Below are 27,774 nucleotides of genomic sequence, written 5' to 3'. Positions count from 1 at the left end.
AGTCAGACACATACATTCACACTCCTAATACACACACTTATTCATATACACACAAACACACATATACAATCAGAGACTGTCACACACAAACAAATACACAGGTACTCACATGGACACAGATATCCACTCACACTACCTCATGCCAATGCAGAACTGGACCATGGCATGCATACTCTCACAAACTCAGCCAGGCACATTTTTGCAACACTGCACGATGGGCCACAAGTTATAGTTAGGTTAGATAAATTATAACTAGGCAATTTCAGTGTTTTTCATGTGCAAAACAAATGGAGTTGAACTGAAAAATATATTCTAACTATAAAGTTATTTTACCCTTTAACCCTAGAGATATATATATATATATATATATATATATATATATATATATATATATATATATATCCTCTTCACTCGGAAACGAAAACTTCAAAAGTTTCATAGTCTTAAGAACGCTTTGAGCGGGGATCTGCAAATGGGAAATGTTCACCTATCGACTGATCTAGAATTGATTGATCTTTTCGAGGAAGCGGTTAAAACGGATCTGTTAAGTTTGAGAACCTAAAGATCCTTAAAAACTAACAATAAACAATGGAATTTATCACTGGCCCAAAGGAATGCGCTGACAAAATTGAAAGCAAATACCAACATAGTATGCAAGCCGTCGGACAAAGGCGGAAATATTGTCTTAATGACTAGAGAATACTATTGCACAGAAGCACTTCGACAACTTAAGGACACAGACTGTTAAACAAAGATCAATGAGGATGAATACAATTCCAGCATAACGGAATATGAACTTCTACTTGACAAGTGGGCAACAGAGGGGATGTTGGATGCGAATGAAATGAAATTTTTGACATGTCAACAGCCAATAACTCCCACATTTTATCACTTGCCGAAAATTCACAAACATTCAACACTGCCACCTGGAAGACCAATAATCTCCTCAAAAGGCAGTCTAACTGAGAACATGTCACAGTTTCTTGACTTCTTTTTGATTGAGCATGTCAAATCCCTTTCATCATATTTAAGGGACACGTCTGATTTCATTCGCATCATCTCAGATACACCCTGGGAACCCGATATGCTGATGATAGTGTTGGACGTGACAGGACTTTACACCTGCATAGCGCATAACCATGGAATAGAGGCAGTGCAGTACTTTCTTAAAAACTCGTTCTTGAAATATATGAAACATAACTGCATGCTGGTCGAATTCTTGCATTTCTGTTTGCATAACAAAATTTGTCTGTTCCAGAAACAATATTACAGACAAAGGAGAGGGACAGCGATGGGCACCTGCTTCACCCCCAGCTACGCAAACCTATTCGTGGGCTGGTGGGAGAAGCAGGTGGCCTGGTCCGACGATAATCAGAGATGGGTCACGTCAATTAATGGGTGGCACCGATATATTGACAATCTGTTTATCTTCTGGAAAGGTTCCAAGACAGAGGCTGAATTATTAATTCAAACCTTAAATAACAATGATCTCAACCTGCATCTTAGTGGCACTATAAAGGTAGACTTTCTTGATCTTAAAGTCTTCATCAAGGATGGAAAAATCTGCACCTCTCTTTTTCGGAAAGTCACTGCCGGAAACTCCACCCTAGAAGCAAGCAGCTGTCATCGCAAACCTTTAAAGAACATTATACCTTTTGGTGAATTACTGCGCCTCAAAAGAAACTGTACGCTTACAGAGGATTTTGAGCGAGCTGCACAAGACTCAATGGCAAGGTTTAGATTGAGAGGATATCCTGACAATACACTCAAAAAAGCATACGACAAAGTGTGTTTAATCCCCAGAGCAAGTCTGTTTAAGCACCCAAGTGGGAAAAAAGAAAGTGAAGATAGAACTCCTCGCTTTATCACAACTTTCTTTAATGACTCCTCAATGATTCACAACATTATGGGTCGCCATTGGAATATTTTCAAAACAGATGGTTTTATTGGAAAGCAATTATCATCCCATCCTAAAATCACTTACAGGAGGAACAGATCCCTAAAAGACACTCTAATACACAGTCACTTTGATGCTATTTCAAGATCACCATGACTGGGAAACCTGACTGGGTTTTTCCCCTGCCAAAACTGTAAGGCCTGCCAGTCAAGTGGCAAAGTCACCTCATATGAAATCCCAGATACTGGAACAGTGAGGAAAATTAACAAATTTCTCACTTGCACAAGCCCATACTGTGTGTATCGTCTTGAATGCCCGTGTAAATTATACTATGTCGGGAGCTCAATTCACCCTGTCAAAAAGCGAATTCTAGAACACGCTAGAGCAATTGAACATAATGACCCAAACTATCCCGTAGCAAGACACTTTGCACTGAAACACAACAGTGATCGTAATCTCCTACTGGGCATGGAGGTCGCCCTGGGAACCAAAACCTTGACCAGATCCCTTTGATAAGATTCTATGTGTGCCCTTGTCCTCTAGTATAGCAGACGATCTCCTCTTAGGGGATGATTTTAATGTCCAAGACTTCACAGGGTTTGTGAGGCGTGATGGAACCTCATGGATATCTGGATGGTGCATCATGGGCTCATATGAGACTATTCCCATTATTCCCACATTTATAGCCTGCACACCTGCTTAGATATGTTTGTGTGCTTGGCCAGTCTTATCCCAAATCTGAATCATACTGAGTATCTGGGGCATATGCTATTAGATCATAACCTGCTACTGCTGACATTTTGCCCTGTTGCTGAACCCACACTGATGCCTATGTGGCGCTTTATACAATCCTTTTTTGAAGATTTATGTTTTAAGGATTCCCTATGGAAAGCCATCTCTGAAATACTTCCAATCCAATCAAGGTCGAGCTGGTGACCCATTTGTTAAATGGGATACTTTTAAAGTGGTGGAGAGGGGCCACTGTATGGGACAAACCATTGAGGTGAGAAGAGAACTTAACATAGAGCTCTTCACAATTGAAAACAGTCTACATGATCTGGACAAAAGGTTTGGTTCTGAGTATTCAACTCAAACAGAGTTTCCAGAAGCGAGGGGTAGATATAATGCTGCTTTAGAGCCTCTGCGGTGCCTTTACCTACAAGACTATCTGGCAAGGGTTCACCAGGAGGGGGGCAGGCTCTTGGCATGGTTGGCATGCCTGGAGACTAAAGGCACTCTCATCACTCAGATCTTAACTAAAGATGAGACTTTATTACACTCGCCCAGGGCTATTAATAAAACATTCTGTACCTATCACTAAACCCTCTACAACCCCCCTGAAGCAATTTTATCGGAGAGCCTGATGGCATTCCTGGAACCATTACTGATGTGAACTCTGGGTTCATCCTTCGGGAGGATCTAAGGGGACCAGTGACAGTACAGGAAATTCAATTGACCAACAAAGAGATGGCAATTGGCAAAAAACCCAGGCCCAGACAGATTTCGACCTGAGTTTGAATCTATATTTGCGCCTTCCATGACCCATAGATTACAGCTGCATGCAGAATAATTGCATATAGGGTCACTGCCAGTTTCGTCCAGACACGCACTTGTGGTCCCCCTTCCAAAGATGAACGATTTGGCTGCAGGTCCATCTGAGTTTCACCCCTTTTTATCTAGAATGCAGATTTTAAGATTCTCAGTAAAATCCTAACAACAACGTTTCTTCCATTACTGCCTGGGCTCATACATGAGGACCAGAATATATTTATACTGATTATGTCCACCTCAGGAAACCTCCACCTTCTATATCATATCCTTCACCATTGCAATATTGGCCTCTACCCAGATGCTTTAGTAATGTTAGATTACCTGGATAAGGCCTTCGATGTCGTAAGATGGGATTTTCTGCATTTGGTTATGAAGTCAATGGGTTTAGGAAAGGGATGGCTTAGATGGGTGCATCTAATATACACTAACCCTGCGGTGAGCGTTCAGGTGTCATTTTGGCCTCAAATGGCGTCCACGGGGCACTAGACAGGGATTGCCCATTGTCCTCGCTTTTATTCGCTTTGGATGTTGAGCAACTGATAAAGCATTTCCAGCAGAGGGGTGCGTGCCATGGATTTCTCTTGGAGAGCAAAGAACACATTATATCCTTGTATGCGGATGACATATTATTATACCTAGCGATACAAAAGGGGATGATGGACGTAACATTTGAGCAAATCAAACACTCTTGAATCCAGTGGCCAAGTGAGCAAGGGAATCACGTCTGAGCATACTCTGCCAACTTAGGGCGAACAAAGCGATACAAGCACTCCGTCCATCATCCCCTTTTGTATCATATTATTATACCTAGGCATCGGCCATCTAGGAGTGGCTCATGCTCTGGCGTTATTGGAGGAGTTTTCAGTACTAGCAATCAACTGAATAAGCTGATTTGCCAATAGGGCTCAGTTGGTCTCCTCAGTCCTTCAAATATCTAGGCATACAGGAAGGCAACTTGGGACCGGTGACAATATCACTTAAGATTTGTGTACAATTCTGTAGTTCTCTAAAATTGTCAGTGATGGCTCATATTGCCTTAATCAACATGATTATGCTTCTCAGACTCATATTTCTTTGTGAATCTCTCTGACGTGATATCACTGACTTGGATCAGAAACTTGGACTCCCTACTCCGAGAACTAACTTGGGATGAGGGATGTAAAAGGATCTCGCTGGCAGTGCTTCCCTGGGCTCTGGAACATGGTGGTTTGGATGCAGGCAAATTTTAGTTATGGTTCCAATTACAATGGCAGTGAGACCCCCAGGCCGTCGGTGGCGGTCCCACTGCCATCCAGGCCATTGGATCAGACTGACGCATTAGGATGATGACGGTTGGATCTCGGCCATCGAGGTAAAGACCGCTGTGTCTGACAGGATCAAGGGTCCCGTCAGTGTGGCGGTCCGACTTCTTCTTCAGGGAATGTATGAAGTTATTTCGCATACATTCTCAATGCATGGCTTTACAGAGTGGTTGTTACAACGACCGCATTGTTACCACGCATGCCATTACATCGCAAGTTCTTTCAGCGACTTGCTGTACGGGGCGCGCTGGACTTAGGAATAGTATTATTTACTATTCCTACTCCAGTTTGTGTAACAGCAGGAAAGGTAATGGATTTAAAATCCAACACATTCCCTGGTGCCGCACGTGCCCTACAGCAAGTCGTTGCTACGACTTGCGATGTAATGGCATGCGTGGTAACAACACAATCATTGTAACGACCACGTTGTGAAGCCATTGCGTTGTGGAAACAGTGTTGTAAATGCTGTTTCCCTCTTCAGGCATTGGTGACTCTTGGTGCTACACATCATCTTGTGAATGGCATTATAGAGCACAACTAGCAATGATTACAAAGCCATTGGTCCAAACTCAGGAGGGATAGGGAATATTGCTCGGCAGAGAGATGACGGATGGGAAGTGTGGTAAAATCCTAGGGATCCCAAAGTATATCTCTCTCTCGGAATTCCAAATTTAAACTCATTCAATTCAACTAGATACACATGACCTATCTGACCCCACACAGACTGCAAGATATTTATGGAGGTGATGAGTGGACTTGTCATAGGTGTGGAGAGCTGGATGCTAGGTTTCCATATATAGCATGGGTCCCTGAGGTTGCAGGGCTTCCGGACTGTGATAGTGATTGTGGGCTAAGGAGTACTGGCTCGCTTGCTCCCCTGCACAGCAGAGGATTTCCACTTGGGTTTGTTCCCTAGACCCAAGGCATGCAAGGTTAGTACCAGGTTTGTGGACCTCGCCTTGGTCCTAGGAAGGCAACGTATAGCAATGGTGATTGCTGGAACATTTCCCACATAGGCAGCCTGGGAACAGGATGTCAACATATGGGATGGAGCTGAAGAGAGAGCCTGGATTTGAGACGATGCCTGAGGGGTATGCCATTATCCATTAGCGGGTCTCTGGGCGGAGGTCTTGGGAGCCTTGGGTGGCAGAGGAGATGGCGCTACTAACGATGTAACAAACAGGGCACAATAACATGATCACACTGTGGAACCCCCTTGAGATGCTATACTTATTTAATAAGCTGATACGTGAAAGAGATAATTACTGACAATGATGTCTCCCTTCCCCCACCACCCCTGGCTCATCAATGTGACTATAATTGTGAAACTTGGAACTAATAGAGTGGATCCTAACAAAAGGCCTTAAAATTCAGACGCTCGGGACGGCATTGTTTCTTAGTAAGTGTTTCCTATACACAGTTTGTTTTTGATTATTTAATATGTCTACTGTCTTAGGTATTTCCCTTACACTGCCGCTATAACTCACAGAAGTTCGTATTTGTATAGAGCAGTAGAGAATCTTATTATATGATAACGCCAGGAAACATATTGGATAATTTGGGAATGTATTAGTATTACACTTCACCTGAACTCTACTGAGAACAAGGTTAAGATATACATGTATTCATACCGAGGTGTGTTTTTGTTTTAGATTATATGTACCCACCATATGTATCTACTCTTCTTACATCATCACCAATTGGATCCCCTTAGAGTGCGCTCATGGTCGGTGCCAGTGTTCGGGGCGGAAACATACCCTTGATCACAATTTGACACCAATTATTTAAACAAGCACTCCAGGAGTTTCTTGTCAAAGCTGTTTTATTTACAACACCATCACCAATGCATTTTGACTAAAGAGTCTTGATCACAAATAGGCCTCCCTCCGCAGGCCATTATAGGCTCTGGGAAGCTCATCCATGGGGCTAAAAGTTACAAAGTCTCCAAGTTCACCTTCTCCAAGTCTTTTTAGGCCCTGGTGTCCCCATTGACCAGGATCTTTCTTTTATTAAAGGGGAGTGGGCCACATGCCCCCCTCCCTGAACCTTGTTAGGTCCTTGGAACCCCATCCCCCAAGGCCACTATTTAAAATAAAGGGGAAGGGGACGTGCATGCCGCACCCGATGAGCTGTTATTGGCCTGGTGATCCCATTCCCCAGGGCCCACACTAACAAAGGTGGATGCCTTGGCACCCACCCAGAGCACCCACCATAAATGTGTTGGGGGCCATGGTGTAGCCCAAGGCACTAGTGGCCTCAGCCAGCTTCCTGCACAGTGTGGAAGCTGGGATTGCTTCCACCATGAGTGAGCAGCTACTTATGCTGCTCCCTCAGGCGGAAGCAATATTTTGATCTGTTTCCCTGCCCACTTCAGGATTTACACTAAATCAGAAAAATCACTCTTTCTGGATCAAGATGCAGCTTTCTGCAAAATTTAGTGTAAATCCTTTTGGCAATTTAGGCTGCAGCTGTGTCTAAAGTTCTTATAAAAAAATGAATGGATAAAACATGTTTTGGTATCCCCTTTCTCGGCCCCTGTTTTACTGATGAACCCAAATCTTTCCTTGTGCAAACCAGTCAAAAGATTGCACTTTTTGGTAAAGGGTTTGTGGAGATTTGTCAAATGGCGCCAAGTGATTAGCAACACAAAAAGTGCATTTTCGATGGAAACACAATCCTAACTATATCCAGTAAACCATCACTGGACAATACAACACAGGACTTAAAAGTTAGGTAGAGATATATTTGCAAAAAGTATGTTCCCCTCCAATCTTGGGTGGCTGCTTATCAATGAGATCAAAGGTGTTGTAATAATGGGGTCGATTTTAATTGCTTGTTAAAACGAATTTGCTATTTCATTCTCTTTCTGAAATTCTATCATTATTATATTACAGAAAACAGTTGTGTGTTTTCCTTTTCCTATCCTTCTTTATCTGACATGACGTAGGTCTTAGGTAACAAATGAAGGAGCTATCTTCCATTTCTCTTTATTCAGATTGCCTGGTATTGGCTCGTTTTGCCTGAGGGTTATGGCAGGTGTTGAGCTACTATTCCGCTTCAGTATATACAGAATATTCATGAGTTGAAAATAGAAGCTGTATTCTTAACTGATCATTTTACATTCATGCAGGAGGGGCAATCACTTACTGCAGTAGTCAAAAGATTCCAAAACATTTCCACTTCAGACTTTAGCGAAAGAAAAATCTTATCAGCCGCATATTTTAGTTTTTTGTACAGTTACTCTGGGAGATCTCTACGTTGTACAGAATGGCATGTGCAAGTGCTTTGGACAAATACATTGAATTTGGTGACAAATATGAATTACTTTTTTCAGAGCAAAGCACCTTGACACAACAAATGCGCTGGACACTACCAAATTTCTCGCCTTTGAAAGAGAGTACATGCCATGGGAAGCTGCGTTGAAGAGCTTGAGCTACTTGACATTGATGTTTGATCGCAGCAGTGTTTATGGACCCATGAAGGTAGTGCATTCACTCTCTTTTTTAATGTCCACAATTGTTAGAGAATAAGGGTGAACACCCTTTTGTCATAATTTTCCGTGATGGCACGAGTTATAGTGACAGTTTTTCACCACTTGGAAATCTGTCAGGAAAGATGCACATGTGATATATGGTCCCTGAAATGTATGGGTGAAAGCTAGGAGGTCATGTATGGCTTAATGCAAGATATATTACTACACTGTCTTTACTACACAATACCTTTACCACGCATTGCCTTTACAATGCAAAGTCTTTACCAGACATGCTTTTACCATGAAGGAAAGTATATTTAAGGTACATATATTACCTATTTGCAGTCGCCAGTAGATAGTTCCAGTTAGGAACTAGTTTCCATTGGGAAAGTGATTGTTTGTTTAGCAAATGACTTTCACACCATTTGACAAATCTTCATGACATTTTCAAAACTAGTTTGCCACTCACTTCAGCTGCTGTTAGGTATGTTTTGGGGTTTGTTCGTGAAGTGGGACCGAAAAAAAAGGGGGCTCCCAAAACGCAATTTTCCCAAGCAATTTCCCATTAGATTTAAACAAAACTACAGCCCGAACTGTTGAACAGAAAAACACACAATTTGGCAGAAAGCTAGATCTTGCTCCAAAAAGATCTCTTTTTGTAATTAGGTGTAAATCCGTTCAGAAGTTTTGGAGTTATTGAAGAAAAAAGATTTATGTATACCTAGAAACTCAGAGGGTCCGTGGATCCAACAGATCAAAATGAGATCTGATTGGCTGCCACCACTGTAATCAGGAAGTGTAGGGAGCCATCTTGCGACTTGGACTCGGTCAACTGCCATGACAAATGCCAAAAAAACATAAGTGAGCAGTGTAGGAATACCTTGACCGCCTAGGTCTGGTGGTGGGGTCGCAGAGGCCATTTGTTTTTGTACAGTGGAGGATCCATGACGACATTTTAAAACAACAGAAGTGTTATCTCCTGCTCTTATTTATTTTCCTCTGCCCCCCGCCCCCGGTGGGCCAAGTCCCGGGGGATATATCTACTCTTTTGATGGGAGGGGGATGTGTTTGGCCCACTCCTCAGGCCGGTTTTACCAAGCGGATCCCATCCTCTGGGGATCTGCTGATATTAAAAAGAGAAAAGGGGGGCCTTGCGGCCACCCACCCCGGGCAGACCTTGGCCCCATGAACTCAATCCCCTGGAGCCCAGCCTCATTAATAAGTAGGAGGGGGGTATGCAGCCCCCTTCCTGGGCTGATTTTGGCCTGAGAGATCCCATCACATGGGGCACAGATGATATTCAGAAAGGGAAGAGGGTGTACATCCCTGGTGATCTCATCTCCCAGCCTCATAAATAAATGGGAGGGGGAATGTGGCCTCCCTCCCAGGTCGATTTGAGCCCCAGCCACCTCATCCCCTGGGGTCCGGCTGTGGTGGAAAAAGGTTGAGAGAACACATAGCCCCCTCCCTGGGCTAGTATTGTCCCCAGGGGCCTCATCTGCCGAGGCCCTGCAGGAATAGCCATGGGTAGGAAGGCCGTCCACCCAGAACCATTAGAGGCCCTGGGTAACCCAGGGCCGGATTCTTCTATGTTGCAGGCTGCCCACCGTCGGGACAAAGCTGTTTCCCTGACCGCATTGACATGTGCAAGGAAAACTGGGTTTGCCCTGGCTTGCCAGGAGCAATATCAAAGCTTGTGCCAAGCGATAGGAAATGCGGAGTCCGCTCCCAGATGGTGGGATGTGATGCGGGCTGGGAAACTGATCTGAATATTGATCCTAATGCTAGGAACAGCACTTGTAGCTGCTCCCTGTGGGTGGGAGCAATGCTGGAGCTATGATGGCCTTGGGGCTTCTAACTGTGGTCCCCTCAGAGGATATGGGGGAGCCCTGGGTGGGCACTAGGGCACGCACCATTAGTTGGTTGATCCATGGGGATGGGGTCCCATTGGCAGATATTGGCCTGGGGCATGGGGCTTCATGCCCTCCTCCCCCTTTAATCATTGGTCCGGGCCCAGGGTGTGGAGTTCCCCAGGCCATGTCGGCCTATTAAGGGGGCCATGCATGCCCCCCTTTCAATCATAGGCCAGTCACTGTGTGTCCCTTATTAAATTTGGCCAGGCCGCAGTGGATAGGGTCCCCATGACAGAAATTGGCCCAGGAGGAGGGCTGTGTGCCCTCTTTACCCCCCTCTCCCCTCCCCTCATCAGGATTACAAACCTTATAGCGCGGGGATGCCCTTGGGTCACCAGGCGCTTTAGAAATCGCTATTAAATTAAAAATTAAAATTAAATATGATGATGATCCACTCAGGATGGGATCCCAAGAAACAAAAACAGCCTGGGGAGGCTAGGTCATGTACCCCCTCTCCTCAAAAAATGTGCCAGGCCCCTGGTATGGGGTCCCTGGGGCCAACACTGGCTTGGGAAGGGGACACACGGGTTGAATGTCTTTGGGGAGTTGGCCAGAGGGCTGCATGTGGTTAAATTAATGTGTGGTAATTAAATATTACTTTACATGAAGAAAGGCCTAGTAATTCACAAAAACCCCAAAGGTTACAGGGACGTTATAGTTAGGAAATAGAATTAAAAACCTGTGTACATTAATTGAAAAAAACAAAGGCTACAGAGACATTAAGGTAGGAGGTAAGGTTTAGGGGTCGGTAGTGGTATAGGGTGCTAAGGGTGTTTAAAGGGTTTAGGGGTGGGTAGGGGTTTAGGGTTGTAATGGTGTTTTAGGGTTTAGGGTTAAGTATTAGTATAGGGTGGTAAGGGTATTTTTCGGATTCAAGGGTGCATAGGGTGGTGAGGATGTTTTAAGGGTTAAGAGTGGTTAAGGCTAAGCCTATAGAGTGGTGAGGGTATTTTTAAGGTTTAGGGGTCAGTAGGGGTATGAGGTGCTAAGGGTTTCTCTAGGGTTTAGGGGTGGGTAGGGGTATAGGGTGGTAAGAGTAATTATAAAAGGTATGCTTGAAGGACCCCCCTCCCAAAAATATACATATATATATATATATTTTTCCAACACGGCCCCATTTTCTTACAATTTGCTAACAATTCAGGCGCTCAAGGTCATGCGGATGCGATATGGCAGAGCCAAGCCATTTCAGATTTCACCACTTTTCCCCGAGGGACTATTTTCACTCGCACTCACAAATGAAAGAATTTCAAATTTTACTGCAGTTTTAGTTTGGATTTATTCAGCATGCCAGAAAGCTCTTCGCATTTCGGTCTCAGCAGAGACCTTGTTCACAACACAAACAAGGTCTCTGCTGAGACTGAAACGCATAGAGCTTTCTGGCATGCTGAATAAATCTAAACTAAAACTGTAGTAAGCTTTGAAATTCCTTCATTCGTGAGTGCAAGCAAAATTAGCCCCTCGGGAAAAAGAAGTGAAATATATATATATATATATATATATATACATTTTTTTTAAATTAAATTTCGATGGTGGATTATTTTTCGAGGAAAGTCTGTCCCCGCCGCTTGCACCACGTGTTGAATAATATATATATATATATATATATATATATATATATATATATATATATATATATATATATATATATATATATATATATATATATATATATATATATTCATCGCCAAAGTAGTCCAAATACAGAGGGCACGTCTTTGTACACATGGTGCAAGCAGCGGGGACGGACTTTCCTCGAAAAATAATCCACCATCGAAAAATTACGCTTGCACTCGCCCAGATTTGTAAATAACAGGTTCTTTTTAAAAAAGCCACTGCCAGTAACAGCACTCTCCTTTACCTATGTATTTCGTCCGGCGGGTCTTCATCACAGTATTAAACATTTGTCCTATTCATGGCCGTTTCTGCCATTAGGCAAGACTAGGTGGCCGCCTAGGGCGGCAAAAGTGGGAGGGCGGCATAAAACATTAGTTTGGGAATCTCGGCCAAGTGACTCGGGAGTGGCGCCTTTCCTGCATTACTATTTTTCAGCAATTAACTGCCTGGTGCTACCGCACCCATTCCTCCTTAGTGTTAGTGTCACTGACATGCCATCTATTGACGGTCCTGCTGCATTATTTGCAGAAGAGTACAGTGTTCTTTCATCTTGAATTAACGCCCTCCGCCAGAGTAGGGCGGCTGGCGCCTGTCAGGTCGGTACACTTGGACAGACTCGGACTATGGCCCACCCCCCACGCATGACTGTGCCCCGGTGAGTACTGACTTTGTAATCGTTGCAAACAATGTGACGCAGTCACGCAGCATGCCGTGTTCGTACAAACCACGCTTTTATTTCAAAATGCTAGCCTGCTGCCTGAACCAAATACCCTGTCTCATCAGGCCTGGTAGAGTCTCGAAGGTGGCGAATGGAGGTTCGTGCCCCTGGTGAAGCACCTCAAACTCCACTACATTAAAAGCAGGGGCGTGCGGGGCGTTTGGAACCCGAAAAACTGGAGCCACAACTGGGAGGAGGTGGCCGCGGAGCTCCGGCAGGCAGGAGAGTCCAGGGCAGACGGGCAGCAGTGTTCACAATTCAGATGGAGTGTTGATTGCAGGAGAGTGTACACTTCATGGATCCCTTTAGTAGACGACGGGCAGTAGGGCTCACAATTTACAGCCCGTGTTGATTGCAAGGATGATGTACACCTCATGGATCCATTTCTTTTTTTTATTGCGCATTGTGATATGCGAAGTGGATGCGGCATATCATTTGAGGTTGTGTGGAAGAAGAGGGACGTGCAGCATCGTGATTATCATATTTATATGTACACAAAGTGGGCTGAGCTTGTGTACGCCAGGCCAGCGTAGGGGTGTGAATAATTATTTCGGGGACTTGGGCGTTGTTCAGTTCCTGCCTGGCCAGAAGTGTACTTGTGTGTGTTTCTTTTGTAGATTTGACCTCACAGAGTGTGCAATTTAGATTAGTGTTGCATGTGTCTGGAAGACAGAAACTATCGTTAATGAGATGGTATGTGATCTAGGATGTGCAGTCTGCCCGTGGCTGATGATGCTCCTTAGAGCTACCAATGCCCAGGCCGAAAGGCAGCACAATAATGTGCAGACAAACACAGCAGGGGCATTGTGTTACACATATATGTTTTTTGATGGAACGTTTGAGATGTGTGGCAATCACACGTTGAAGGCTAGTGTACAGAGCATGAATATTGATCAAGATAATCATTGCATGTTGTGTGTAGTATAAGATATGTGTATGCAGGAAAACACTTTTCAAAAAAGCTTTCTAAGCAGCAGAGGTGTCTCTCTTCAAACGCTGTAGAGAGAATGAGTAAAATGGGTGGGGTTGTACAACTGTTACAATGGGAAATGTTATGATCCAATCAAATACCTTTTTTTAAGGTCACATGGCAATCGCAAACAGAGCGCACAAGGAGGCTGCACCCGATGCAATTTTGACAAAATATATTTACCATAATATAAGTTTATTACAGTTAGAAATATATAAATGCTTAAAATAATTTAGATTTTCGCATGCTCTCATATACTGTTTAAAGTTATTTAGATGTACTTTTGAGACAAAAAAAAGAAAAGGGAATGACGTACCCGGCGCAATACTATACGTCTGTGACATAACACAGGGCCTGGCAGTGTGTACTCGTCAAATACGCAACGCGCAGCAGGGGCGACCCAATACGTACATGACATACTGCGTGGATTGGTATTGCGTACCCGTCGGATACCAAAGTAGTACCTGGAGTGACTTCATGCGTATATGATGTTACGCAGGACGCGGTGCCACAAACTCAGCGGATACGTGATTCTATATATATTTTGGCTCATTGTTTGGCACTGTGTTATATTTAGTGACCCCTCTTTCACTTTACTGTTTTTTCTTCGTACCTTCACACTGTATGTACCATTTTCATTTGCACTTTTCACACACGCATTCTTTCATGTTTCTACCTATTTTTATCCATGTTCACACTTCCTCTTTTCTCCGTTCTCACATTTATTGTTTTCCCACCATCTTTTTTTTCTAACAATTTCCTTTTTTTTCTACCTCTCCGTGATTTCAAGTTCCTAGCCACTCAGCTTTCTTCTATATGTTCATTTTACACGTCCCCTTTCTCACATTTCCCAGTTTTACCATGATAGTTTGCTTGCTATTTGTTCACATGTTCCCTTGTTTTCCTGCATGTTCTCTACAGTGCATCTTTTGGCACCCGGCTCTTTGCAAGGCTCCTCTGCACTTTTCCTCTCACTTTTCTTGTTCCCATCTTATTGTTCTCCATTCCATGTGTATGCTCTCATGTATTCCACTCACTTTGCATCTCTGTATGTTTCCCTTAATTTTTGTATACCCTGTTTCTTTCCCCAAAACCTTTTATATTTTTCCCCCTTATTTTCTCTTTTTTCCTTTTTCTTGTTATTCCGTCCAACTTTACTACTCTGTTCAGGTACATCCTGTTCTTTTTAAGGTTCCCCTTTCTTTTTCTTTTTCTTTTGTAACCCTTTTCACCTTTATTATTCCGCACAAATTCACTCCCGCAAGCCCCCGTCTATTGGCACTCGTAGTCCTCTATCTTTGTCCATTCCCTGCACGTTCATAATGCCGACTTTGTTTCCGGCGTCAATACCATGCCACAGAACAGCCGTAATTTCACCGAGACGCCCGCACATTGCACCACCTGTAGTAAGACTAATAGGGAGTTGGTTCCATTCACCTTATTTGGTTTAAATTCACACCCGGCATTTCCAAATTTTATCCGCTTCGCTAGAAGGCGGACTTAATTAATTATACTTCTAGCCACTTCGTTTTTACTTCTGCAGGTCTGCAGTGTCATCTCCCATGCTGTTGTTCACTGCCGGACCGGCTACTGGCTGGAATGTACATGAACTTGCATTTAGCATTTTCACAACCCTGGTATTCTATTTTTTCACCAGCACGCCCTTGTCACTTTCGCGTTTTCGCTCACTCCACTAATGCCAGCGTTTTCACGTCCACTCGGGCTGGTTATTACTACCTTTCAAGCATGCATGTCTTTATTCACATCCAGTATTTTTATGAGCCTAGTGTCTCATTCTGTATGCTTTTCGCCATTTTCTTTTTCATGGCCATGTCCACCTCGCAACTTTAAACCCCATCACCTTGTTTCAGCTCGCAGCTTAATCTGCACATTTTCATACTTTCTGAAACATTTTTGCTCCTGTACTGCGATATATACTCTGTTATTTTTGTTTTTCTTGTATAAATTTTCCCTGACGAAGAGCACTTTGCTCGAAATGCATTGGGGACGCATTTGTGACTGATTTACGGATTTACTTTGTTGGATATTCATATTTAATAATATTCACCTTGAACTGAATATGCATATACTTTGAATCACTCAGCATATGACGTAATATGACTTGAAGACTAGTTTACAATAAACTCCTTTATTGTGGAATATACCCATTGATGAACTTGTGATCAATCCCTTAGCGATATTTCATCGCGTCTGGTGGACTTGAGATTTCAATCTTACACTGCGTAAGGTTTTTCTTTGCACATATATATTTTTGGGTCATTGTTTGGCACTGTGTTATATTTCCATTACTTTCCTTTATTTAGTGGTTACACAACATAGGGATTGTAGGCCTCAGTGGGGAATGTCCAGTTAAAAGGTCTCTGATCATGGAGCATTTAGTGCACTGATGGATTAGGTAAATTTTTTCCAGTACTATAACTAGATGGGTGATGTGAGCTGTCTTTTTAATCTGGTCTCTATCTCACGTAAAAAAAAATGGCCTTGGTACTCTTTTCCATTACTATGATCTGATGTGTATTCTGAGCTTATGTTTTTCCCTTTTTCCCTTTTTTCCCTTTAGTCTATGAGATGTGTGTTGGTGAGACTAATATTTCTTCCTCCTTAGTTTCCCATTTCTAATTGAGGGCTCCTTCCCGTGAATGAGTCACATATAGTAGTGACGCTACCCCTAGGTTTGATGAGGTCTGATTAAATGTTTGAGCTCAATTCAACATATGATTTTTTTGTCTGCAATTTCCCTTCTACAGGTATTGCTATGCGTTGTTCCTCATAGATGGTGCCCTTGTTTTCTGACAGAGAGGATAGCTCTGAAGTCCTCTTTATACTGGCTGTTTTTAAAGTTTGGTTGCAGCATGTCTCGCTGTTTGTTTAAATCTATTGGACAGACTGATGAGTGAAAAAAAAAGTTTCTAGTTTAATTTTTGGACCCATACTTCTGCCTATTGACTTCGGCTCATTTGGCCCCGATTTTATTGTTTCCTTCACAAGAAAGCATTTTGATACCTGCCTTTATGCTTCCTGTGTTTACCCCCTAATTGGAGAGGAGGCCTTTTTTGAATGTACCCTCTATAATAATTTGACTTATCTACTCACGATTGAGTAGATTTCAGCACCTACCACTTATAAAGCTGCATGTGTTTGTGAATTATAAAGTGGATATTGACATTATTGATCTTTTTAATTAGAGAACCTCATTGTGATCCCCACTTTTCTATGTAATCTCATGCTTGCAGTCTCTCAGTAATAGTTCACACAGTCAATCAATCAAGTGTTTGTTAAGCGCGACTACTCACCAGTAATGGTCTCAAGGCACTGGGGATTGGGGGGTGCAGGTTCCGGTTCCTCAAAGAGCCCAGTGTATTAGTGCTTTCTAGGAGAGCGGTCTAAATATCATTCTTGCGGTGCTTGGTTTCCCTTCAATAATGATAAAAAAAAATTTTCACCAACCGGCACGGTCATATCTCCCTTCTGAGAAGGTGTATGCCACTTGGCAGGCCTTTTTGACTGGGTGCCTTGGAAATTAGGAATTTTTAAAATCAAGACTCTCTTTGTTTGCTACACGTGGACTGCCCGTTACTAGAAAGGGCTTTTGTTGCTTTTAGCATCAGCATATAACAAGCTTTTTGGGTCAAGCAACTTTACTTCCAATTTGATGGTCGAATTTGCTAAATACATTTCACAATTGGTCTGGTGAACAACCACTACGCTTTTTATTATTTTGTGGACTCTTAATCATACTTCTTTTCGTATACCCCTGACAATTCCTACTTTCCTTCTAGGTTGCTACATCTGTCCTGAGGAAGACCTTGCCAAGTTATTTCTTTGGGATTGAAACATTGACTGTTATGTCTTAACAAAAAAAACATTAATGAAAGGACTAATGTGGAACAAAAATTGTGAATTTGACTGAATTAAAGTTACTCTTTATTGGAATTTTGTCCTGCTTGTGAAGACATGTTTGTGTTTTCCACACTGTATATATTGTCATGCACTTTCTTTTGTCACTTACCTTCACTTACACTGTGCCTTCACATGTTGCCCCTCATCATTGTCCGGAATTGTCATGTAAAGATTATAAACAATGGATTCAATAAAACGAAATAATTTTTTATTTCTATATTTTTGAAAGCAGGATTTGTTGTACTCTGTTCCCTTGCCAGTGCATCAAACTTTGCTTGAATGAATGTCTTTGGAAATTTTTTTGTAAATGAATGGCCTTTATACCCTAGTTCCATTGGATTATAGGGTTTACCCCATGTTATATCTTTTTTTTAATTTGTTTATTAAACAGCTTGCACATATAGATCATACATCACTCCGAGCGTAGGGGGATCCCATGTTATATATGATTAACTTTAAAACAAGCCTTCAGCAATTCAGAATTTTATTTTGGAATCAGTTTTAATAGTAAATATGAAGGAGCCAGTATGTGGTCTTGGGACAAGCTCTGCCGTTTTAACAGTGTAAAGGACACAAGTGTTCTGTCAGTTTATGACACAGATGAGATATTGTTTTTTTTTCTTCTTGCATTGAATTGAGTCTGAATAGTCATGGTGAGCGGTTGATGATACTTTTTCCCAGTAACTCAAAGCCTGCACAACTTGGGTAGAAATAAATAGTGATATTTCATGAAATCTAACTAAATTATATACATGAGTTAATATCACAATTTTGTTTTATTCTACAGCTGTATCTTCGTAAGCAAGTTGATCCTTTATTCCTGCACTTTAAAAATGAGACAAACGACTGGAATCTCATCCCTGATAGCCTGACCGATCAGTGAGTACTCTGATGATAATATATGTATGTCAGTCACACAGTTTTTTAAATGCTTCACATTCAGGCATTAAGTCATGACCCTCTGGACACTTGAAGAATTGTCTCCAGCTACTTAGATTCTAATCATCTTATTAGGAACACCACTACATCCCCCATGAAAGCTTGACCTAATTTTCCTAATGCATGTCTCATACAGGATTATGTTATCAACTATGCTAGTGAGATGGGGCCAGAATGGATACAGGTTTAGTCTGTGATTTTATATTGAACTATTCTAGTAGAGAAATGGAACTGATCCCAAAAATTGAATGTATGCTTTTTGAACACAGCAATCCAGGCATTAGTGAAGACATTTCTAGTTTATTCCTTGGTGATTTATTTACATGAAAATATGCAATTAACCAAATAGAGATATTGGTAGATTTGGTCACCATTAAACCTGTTGCGTGAATGCTTGATTACACTAATGAACAAAACTATGATTATGTTTTTCTATTCACTATTTTGTACTTATGTATGTATTTCAATTACTTGAGTTTAATATAACCTAATATTCCAAGAGTTTGTTGGCATCTGTTTGATACTACTTTATAAACTGTTGAATACTCTTTGAGTATTCGGACAATCTTACTACTTCAGATGTCTACCTGGATCGGCAGGGTGAAAGCATGTGCCAGCAGTAGAGGTCTGTGCAGGTAACAGTGGGAGGGGAGTGGGGTGGAGAGCCGCATTGGGGGCTGATTTTGATAGACGATGCAAAGGGAGATTTAACTATTTATTAAAATTTCCCTCTGCATCGCCCATAGAAATCCCCCAAACTCGACCCCACCACTGTTACCTGCATGGACCACAGCTGTGTGCCAGTTTTGAAAATGTCTCTTGTTCATTTTTGAGGTATTCTGTTTTATATAAACTTTTTTTGTTATATATTAGTGCAATTTTGTATTGTCCAAATTTTCAAAGCAAATAATTTCCAGTTCATGTATGCATCTGCTTTTTAAATCAAATGCTACTGACATTTGAGGTAAATGTATTTAGGTATATGTAACCAGAAGCTGGTTACTACAAGCAAGGATTTCAATATGGCCTCCATGACAACTCACAAACGGAGAGCAGCGTACTATTTGTCACAAGGCCCACGCATGCAAAGAGAAGCAGACCCAAATATCAGGAAATAGAATAGTTTAAGTTCAAACAAGTGTGGTCAGAGGGAGCGCAAGAAGGAGCAGAGTCACCTGGAAACGGCAGAAACAACACAGGGCCGAGCAGTAAGGTCAGAAGCCAGGGAGACGTGGCAGAAGAAGGATAGTTGAGGAGATGACACTTGTGTGGCCAGTAGCATAACTAGGCCTTTTGCCACCCGTGTCAGTCCCAGTGTTTGGTGCAGCAGGTTATAGGGTGCTGGCAATCGATTCCTGCGTTTCCTGCCCCGTGATGGCAATAGGTAAAAGCGAGGGGTCCAAGGCCACCTCCCCGAAAACTTGTACTGCAAAGGTCGGACTGCCCCCCTTGCTATGCCACTGTGTTTGGCGAGCAAAGGAGCAGGTGAAGCCCCTACAGAGTTTCCAAGTCATGTAGGAAGTCCTCAGGAGGAAGACGGTGTGGTCCTGTCTGCTAAGGCTCTGACCCAGAATCATACTCCAGACAAGTGCTAGGTTTTTCCTTTAAGTAGTGGGCATCATGGTGGAAGAAGATGACCAGCACTTGAAACCCCAGCATGGAAATGGATGTTGTAAACTTGTAAAATTCTGGCACAGACGCCGGCAATCTGATGGACTATTGTCCATAGACCCACCAACATCTAAATAGAGCAGACACTTTAACCCTACCAAGGAGGGCCTATAGTGAAATTAAGAGGGCACCTCTTAAACAGTTTTATCTTCACCTTTTTTGCACATTCTTTGATCCCTTTTGAGACACTTTCTTTATATGAAAAAACCACAGCGCTCCACCCTGGACGTTAGTCTGTGTCAAGGTGTGTTAGTGGCCTAATGCTGAAGCATGCCACTAGCTAATGGGTGAGGGCAATTTTAAGAAACTAGAGGGTTTCCCATGAATATTTCTTGTCCTCCTGTCATATGTGATTTATCACTTTCCCTTTGTGTGTTAAGACAGTCTTACTCACTTCATTCACTTACGTTCTAGCAATAGGGAATGGGGGTTGTGAAGGAAAGTAAGGACGGGATTTGGGAAGTCCCAAAACTCTAAATAATTAGAGTTGGTATCCATATTTATTTCCAGACATCAAATAGACAACAAGCGCTAAGAACCCTTAGGTGAAAAACATCCCCCTAATTCAGCTACCCATCTATTTTTTTATGTTATATAAGGTTCCAAAATCATTGGCCCTTACTAGTAACTGCCAGGCTGAGGCAGATGAGTAATGGCGGAGCAATATATAATATGTCTCCCCCTCCCTGTTCGAGATTTGAAAAAAAACTCATTATCTGCAATCCTTAACAACCACCCCACCACCCTCCCTGTCTTCCTCCCCCCTCCTGCAGCTGTGTTTACGGCTTTCAGTCAAAGCTGATAAGACTCTCAAAAAGTGCTGTCAGCCTGACCTGGAAACAGGTGCCCCCTGCATGCACCCTATGGCACAGAGGCACAAGGGGGCCCTGCAAGGCCCTTTTTGTTTCCTCAGCGCCACACTTTTCATGGTAGTCGCACCGCCATGAAAAGTGTGGCTGTGACCCATGAAAAGTGTGGCAGTGAGGAAACTCAGAATATGCTTGGCTGGGCCTCAGCGGCCCAACCAACATATTGCGGCCTCAAGACTGCAACAACTCTGCCAGTGATCAGACCACCCTGGTTGTAATAGGGTGGTCGGAAGACCACTTCCCCTGCCCCCCTCACGAGTCTGACGTCCGTGGACTGCCAGACTTGTAATGAGGCCCTAAGCTACAGTGGGTAAAAAACTTACGTTATCCACTTTTGCCACCTCATAAGAATGTTTTATATCAGCTGTTCCTATGGCATACCAGTGAATTACCACATTCAGAAATGAGTGTAAATGATAGAGGCTTCCTATGGATGACATGCATAACAATTTCGTCAACCCTGTTATAAATTAACATACAACATTATTCTGTCATGTAGTCTTTCAGTGAATGTGTTCTCACTTTGAAATCTCCTTCTTTCCTATCATATTTCTCAATAAGATACCATCTAATATTCTTCTTTGGACTAAATATATCAGCCTAGGAATATATTATTGGTTTGCTTCCTATCATATATCAATGCTAATGATGATATGCCTTAGCAGACTTGCCAATAATTGTCTAATGTCATAACTTTGCCCAATTAGGTATAATGAAATTAATGCAATAAACACAGCATGTTCTAATGGAATTCCAGCATGCCAGGCACTGGTGTCAGACCTCTACAGAAAATGGATGAATAATCCGAACACCACAAGGTCAGTACAAATCTCATCTGACATCTCATTTCAAGAACATTGGTCTTTGATGTCCTGATTTTGAGCAGTCCAGAGTGCACTTTATTTTCTGAATCTACTTTACAGTTGTATTACAGTTATGTTCATAATAGTTTAGGAAGCAAGTGTAAATTTACTACAAGCAAGCTAAACAACCAATAAAAAAGCATGTTGTGCACTGACACACATACGTGACAATATTTAGGATTTATAATTTAAAGAACCTTCAATTCGGCCTTCATGAAGGAGGCAGAAATTACTAGATGGCTCTACCAGGTGAAGTCTCAGTGAATCAGCGAATAATTTTCTAGTTTGGGCACTCAACTGCCAAAGCCTGAGGAAGCATATCTTTCTCTTTCTCAATGCAGAAGTACCAACCTGTGACCTCTGGCTTCTGTGAATAGTGAACTCTGTAGCCACACTACATTAACTATAACTCCCGCCTTCTCCAAGCCCTGCTTATAGTATTTCATATTATATCACTTGTACCATCTAAAATGATAGCATTTTCAAAACAACTTATGACATCTCAAATCATAAAATTTGTGAGAAAACAGTGCAAGGTAGAGTGGCGAGTTTTAGTTGATGTAGTGTGGCAAACAAGTTCAATACACTGTGTATGGAGATGCACATGTTATAATAATTTGAAGGTGTTGTGTAAATTATAAAATAATGGTATAGATATAATTTAAACATTTCTAATTTTTGTGTAGCATAATTTTGGTTTGCATATAAAGAATAAATAAAGTTATAGTAATTTTAAGGGAGAACTGTAATTTAGAATTTGTGATGTGTAGTTTAAGTTTAGTATAGAAAGAACAAATAAAGTTTTCCTAACAATAACTTGGGTTTAATCTTTGTTTTTTTTTTAATGGAAGTTAATTTTTTTAATAAATAAAAAAATCGAAATCGTACAGTCAAGTGTTGTCAAATGATTTATTGTTAAGTGGAGCATACTACAGTAGAGAGGACGAGGGTCTCATACAGTACAGTGTCATAGACTGTAGTCTTGTGAAGTAGAGGGGAGTGGCCAAGTGTACAATGGTGATTTTGTGGTGGAAGTAGTCTCCCAGAGAGTCGCAGAGGACTAAATCATGTTCCCGATGGCAGAAGGGCAGGAGAAACCTCTGACGATGCTGAAGAGCTCTTTAGTGTGGTTGGAGCTTGCTTCAAGGCAGTTGGTGAGGACTTCTTTCTTGGCTTCCCTGAGATGAAGGTGGTAGTTATTGAGAGTGGACCTGAAAGTGCCATGGTTGGTGGGGATTATGTTGGAGCGCCAGAGTCTTTCTAGTTTCTTGCAGTGGCATTTGAGTAGTAGTTCCGGGGTGAACCAACTGGCATGCTTAGTCAGGTTTGTTGATGGTGGTGTTCCCCAAGTGGGTGATCGTGTTGGCGGTTGTGGAGCTCCAGTTGGAGAAGTTCTGGATGTCAAGTTTGAGGGTGACTGATGGGGCTGGTCTGGGTTCTTTTTTTTTTGTTAAGGTTTTATTGAATAAACAAAAACAATAAAAATGCATCATGACCAGTTGTGACAGTACAGAAAACAAATGTACGTGTTTACAAAGGTGGGGTGACCATCAAGGAAATCCAAACGAGAAAGCACACAAAGCTGTAACTTTACACATCTATGAGCCGCATAATTCCATGATAACCTGTGAAGAGAAACACCATTACTATGAATCTCTAATGATGACTCCATCTAAGCGTCCTCCGTACCCATAACTAACATTGTGAGCTGCCACATCGTAAACACGCTTTGTCCCTTATACATTGCCTCCAACTGCTTCCCTCCATTCAGGTACTGCATTCGTATCATTACTCTCAGCAACCTCTAACTCTGCACCAGTATCCCTCGTAAGGAGATATGTCTGATAGGGTCCCCAGCAACTCATTGGGCAACTCGTAGGAGGGAGTAATTCATCATAGGAATCTGTTTGCATATTGCAGTAAAGCATATCTGCATGCCATTCTTTTATTTTCAGCAGCGGCCTCCTGCCCCATCTAATAGACACTCAACGCTTCACCAATAGGATGCCAATGGATATCAAGGGGCTGGTCACTTTGCCTACAGTTAAGTCCCATCCCAACAGGGTCATCTTAGGATCCAGCTCCAGGTTGGCACTTATGATAGTTCCCAGCTCATGAAACACCACGCCTCAAAATGCCTGAATCCCGGGACACTGCCAAGACAAATGCCAAATACCAAATGCCAAAAGCCTGCTTTGTCTCTCACACATCTCTGGCATCTTGAGTTATTCGTCAACCCATATGTAAATTGCCTCTCAGGCGTTCAATAGGCTCTATATCGAAATTTATAATGAATGAGCCTATGTCTCCAATTTAAAGAGATAGTCTTCGTGTGTTCATAGCAATACTGCCACTTTTTGTCACTTAAAGGATTACCCAGTTCACGCTGCCATTCCAATCTGACTTTCAGTACTTGCGATCATCTTGTGTCCTGCATACTGGTATAAAATCTAGTAATGAGCTTGGCTGGGATACTCATTTTAATAAGGGTGGTGAGGGCCCCCATAGCCTGTGGTTCTATCATTCCGTTCCCTAGTAGGGCCTGCCAAGTATGTTGCGCCCTAAAAAAATGAAATAGCACCATACTCGCCGGTTGCGCTTCCAGCCCCTGAAGAGATTCCCAACTGCACACCAATCCATCCTCGAAGAAGTGCCCCATCTTACAGATACCCACTGTGCAAAGCTCCAGAGGAATCTCTGGTGAGTACATTATAGCGCCTGCTTGCATCTGTAGTAAGATCTGCCACACCTGTGAAGTGGTAGCTATCGGGTCAAATATTTGCTGCCGCCTGGACGCTGGATGAAAAAGCCCCCATGGTAATGTGAGAGGTTCCACCACATTTCGTTATAAGTATAAGTGAGGAGTGTCTTGCGGGCAATGCACCCAATAGCTTGTGAAAGTACTGTGGGCTGCTCTGTAGTACTTCTCAGTCAGAGGCCCCCTACCCTCCCAACTTATATGGCAATGTGAGCGAATCCCATCGTATACGGGGCTGCTTTCCTCCCCATGCTAAGCTAAGGAGTTGTGTGCACAGTTGTTTAAAAAGGATACGTGCCAATGAGATTGGTATGTTTTGTAACAGAAATAGAAACCTGGGCAGTACCACCATTTCATGAAAGCTACCCTTCCCATTAATGATAACGGAAGCCTAACCCACGATCCACGTCATCCTTTTATTTCTGTGCCGCCACCCCATAATTGTCCCATAGTACCACCATAGGGTCAGTATGAATCATAATACATAATATCTTAGGAACAATGAGTTGGTTGTTTATCCGCCTTCAATAATGTCACTATCATTGCCTCTCGAATGGTTGAGGCATCACTGCTGTCTCCGCCATTTCCTCATATGAAGTTTTGATATGGGGACTCAACAAATCCTGAAACTCTTTATAAATTGCTACTGTCAGACCATCTGCTCCTGGAGCTTTACCAGCTGCTATGCTACGCAATGCTTACCGTATTTTGTCTGTTTCTAATGGAGCCATCACGTGCTCCCTATGTTCCGTTACTAGCCACGGCATTTTAATATACAATAAAGTAATCATCTAGCGCATTTTGCTCCATGTGTATTTGTGATGTAAATCACGCCTGATAATAAGTGCTGAAATGATCGGCAATTGCCTCCAGAGTGTGTAGCGTGAGCCCCTCGTCATTTGTCAGATCTGTTAGTGTGTCCAAGTCCCTCGGAGGGCCTAGGATCTTTGCTAGTGTAGCACCTGGTATCTTCTGCTTCATCATTTGCCGTGTCCTGGAATACTGCTAGTTTGTTACTCAGTTCTGCTTCAGTGTAGGTCCCTGTGTTTGCCAAGAGTGCCCTTTCGATGTTCCCGAGCTCTTTTTCTAAAGTCTCTAACCTGCCTCATATAGATCGGAGTACTCCTGCGTGTAAAGATATCACCACCCCTCTGATGTATATAAAGGCTTCCCATACTGTGGTAAATACAGGGACGGAGCTGTATTCGGCAGTGAATATGGAGAGATTCGCCTAATGAATGCAGGGACCTTTGGAGAGCTATATTCCAGTGATAATAGAACTGGGGAGTGATCGGAATATGTTCTAGGGAGGTGTGTAAAAACTCCCACTCTGGCGCTCAAACTCCCAAACAATAGCCAGTACGAGTGTGCGTGTCATGTGCTGAGGAGTAATGCGTGTAGCTTCTGACTAACAGACAACGATATCTCCAAATGTCTATTAGGCTTCCTCTGCTCATAATGTCCACAATGTCCAATGCCGCAGCCGCCGCTGGGTGCCTGGGTTGACCCCTAGATCTATCCATGTGGGGGTCAAGTATGCAATTGAAATCTCCTCCCACCAACTGTGGGATTCAAGCCCACTGTGATAGTGTTGTCTCTATTGAAGTGTAGAGGCTGGGGTCATCAATATTCGGGCCATATATTCCTACCAACACAAACTTAAGGTCTCCCTTACTGCGAAGGGCAACTGCAAATCGCCAATTTGGGTCTCTGGTAAGTCCCTTCATATCAATGCCCGATCTTTTATCCTCCCATAACAGTACTCCTCTAGCATGAGAGGTATAGTCAGCTGCGTAGCAGAAGCCCTGCATTTTGCGGTATGTTGCCTCACTACGCTCCACAGTCAGGTGTGTTTCCTGCAAAATCGCGACATCAATAGAGTGTCTCTTTAAGTGCGCTACGACTTTCCTAACTTTTCTACTGTCATTCAACCCCCTGATATTCCAGGTCACAGGCCTCACCAATCACGGCAAACTGCTATCTATCTTCATCTGTTGTGCACATCCAAATTAAAACTCGAATCATTGTACATGTCACTAACCTGGTACAGAGCTGCTGTAATAAAATATGACATTTGAATCAAGGGATGCAATCTATAGAACAGTACCCACCCACGCCATGGCATCCCCCAACTTCCATAGCTACTGAAAGCCCCTCCCCCCATTCCTGGATTTACTAAACAAGCCAAAACAAAGTATACATAATAGTGTGATACACCTGGTGGCAAATGTTGCCATCTCTCTGAAATTTTGATGCCGCTCTCTCAACACAAAATATATGCTATTGTGCACAAATGCCCCTTCCTAGATTCAAGTTCGACTGATTACATCTTCCCCCCTCTTTTGAGTAGAAACCTTCACACAAAACAGGCTAATGGCCTTATGAGGTAAGCCAGCGGATATTGTTCTTTATCCCCCTGCCGCAACCTTCCAGCAACCCCCGCTATGACATTCATGCTGCTCATGTAAAGGGAGATTACTACTTATCCACATTGCAACATTGTTCAGCAGTCTCAATGGAGTTGCGAAGACGGCATCCATGCAGATCCGCCCTTTTTGTTAGAGCTTATTATATCTTCAGCCGGGCTCTCTTTACAGTGCAGCTCCACACCCTTGTCACTCCTCAGAGTCTGGGACAGCATCAGTGTTCAGAGAGGACCCCCTAGGGGAACCCCACTTCCTTCTAGCTTATCTTTTAGGAAACGTAGAACTGCCTTGGGATCTGCGAAGAAACGCACCCTTTTTGTACTTTTGTAGATCATACTTTAATTTGTTTATCAAACCGATTCTGAAATCTTTGGGATTTAGGAAGTGTAGGGATACATTCTTTTGTAAAAGGTTTGCCGAAGCACTCTGGTAAGTAATTACGATTGTACAATGACAATATAACAACACATTCAAGAACACCAAATTGACAGAAGTAACCAAAGTTCCACAAGATGAGTAAATCTTGGATTCTTTAATGAAGATTACAGCCAGCCGACACGTGTTTCATCGCCTTCGCGATTCCTCAGGGCTGAAACAAACAAATAAGTAGCATCTAGCATATTCTTTGAACAGTTAGATTTTCATGCCAGACCATGCTGTCTGACCAAAGTAAATATACAGTAGATGCTGCCTCCAGCTGTGGACATACAGTGAATTGTTCAAACTCATTTCACTAGTGCCACCACAACACATCCGTGTCGAATAGGGTGTCTATGATCGATATTATATACAGACGTGAGTATATGTGATAGTGATTGTGATGGGTATCTGTGAGAGGAACAGGTAACTCAATTAAAGTGCTCGGCGATCTCCCATGACACAAATTGA

General features: G+C 42.6%; 1 protein-coding gene across 1 annotated transcript in view; it reads left to right on the top strand.

The window, feature by feature from the left end:
• LOC147733564 (aminopeptidase N-like) overlaps positions 1-27,774 on the top strand; it is a 262,708-nt gene that overhangs the window by 186,523 nt on the left and 48,411 nt on the right. Inside the window, exons 14-16 of the mRNA XM_086958150.1 lie at positions 8,084-8,231; positions 18,148-18,239; positions 21,547-21,657. Coding sequence (XP_086814276.1) covers positions 8,084-8,231; positions 18,148-18,239; positions 21,547-21,657 — 351 coding nt within the window. The remainder of the gene's footprint in view (positions 1-8,083; positions 8,232-18,147; positions 18,240-21,546; positions 21,658-27,774) is intronic.

Source organism: Lissotriton vulgaris, chromosome 2_1, assembly GCF_964263255.1.
Source record: "Lissotriton vulgaris chromosome 2_1, aLisVul1.2, whole genome shotgun sequence".
Taxonomy (NCBI): Eukaryota; Metazoa; Chordata; class Amphibia; order Caudata; family Salamandridae; genus Lissotriton; species Lissotriton vulgaris.
Note: the sequence above shows the minus strand (reverse complement) of the source record. Positions and strands in the feature narration are given on the sequence as shown.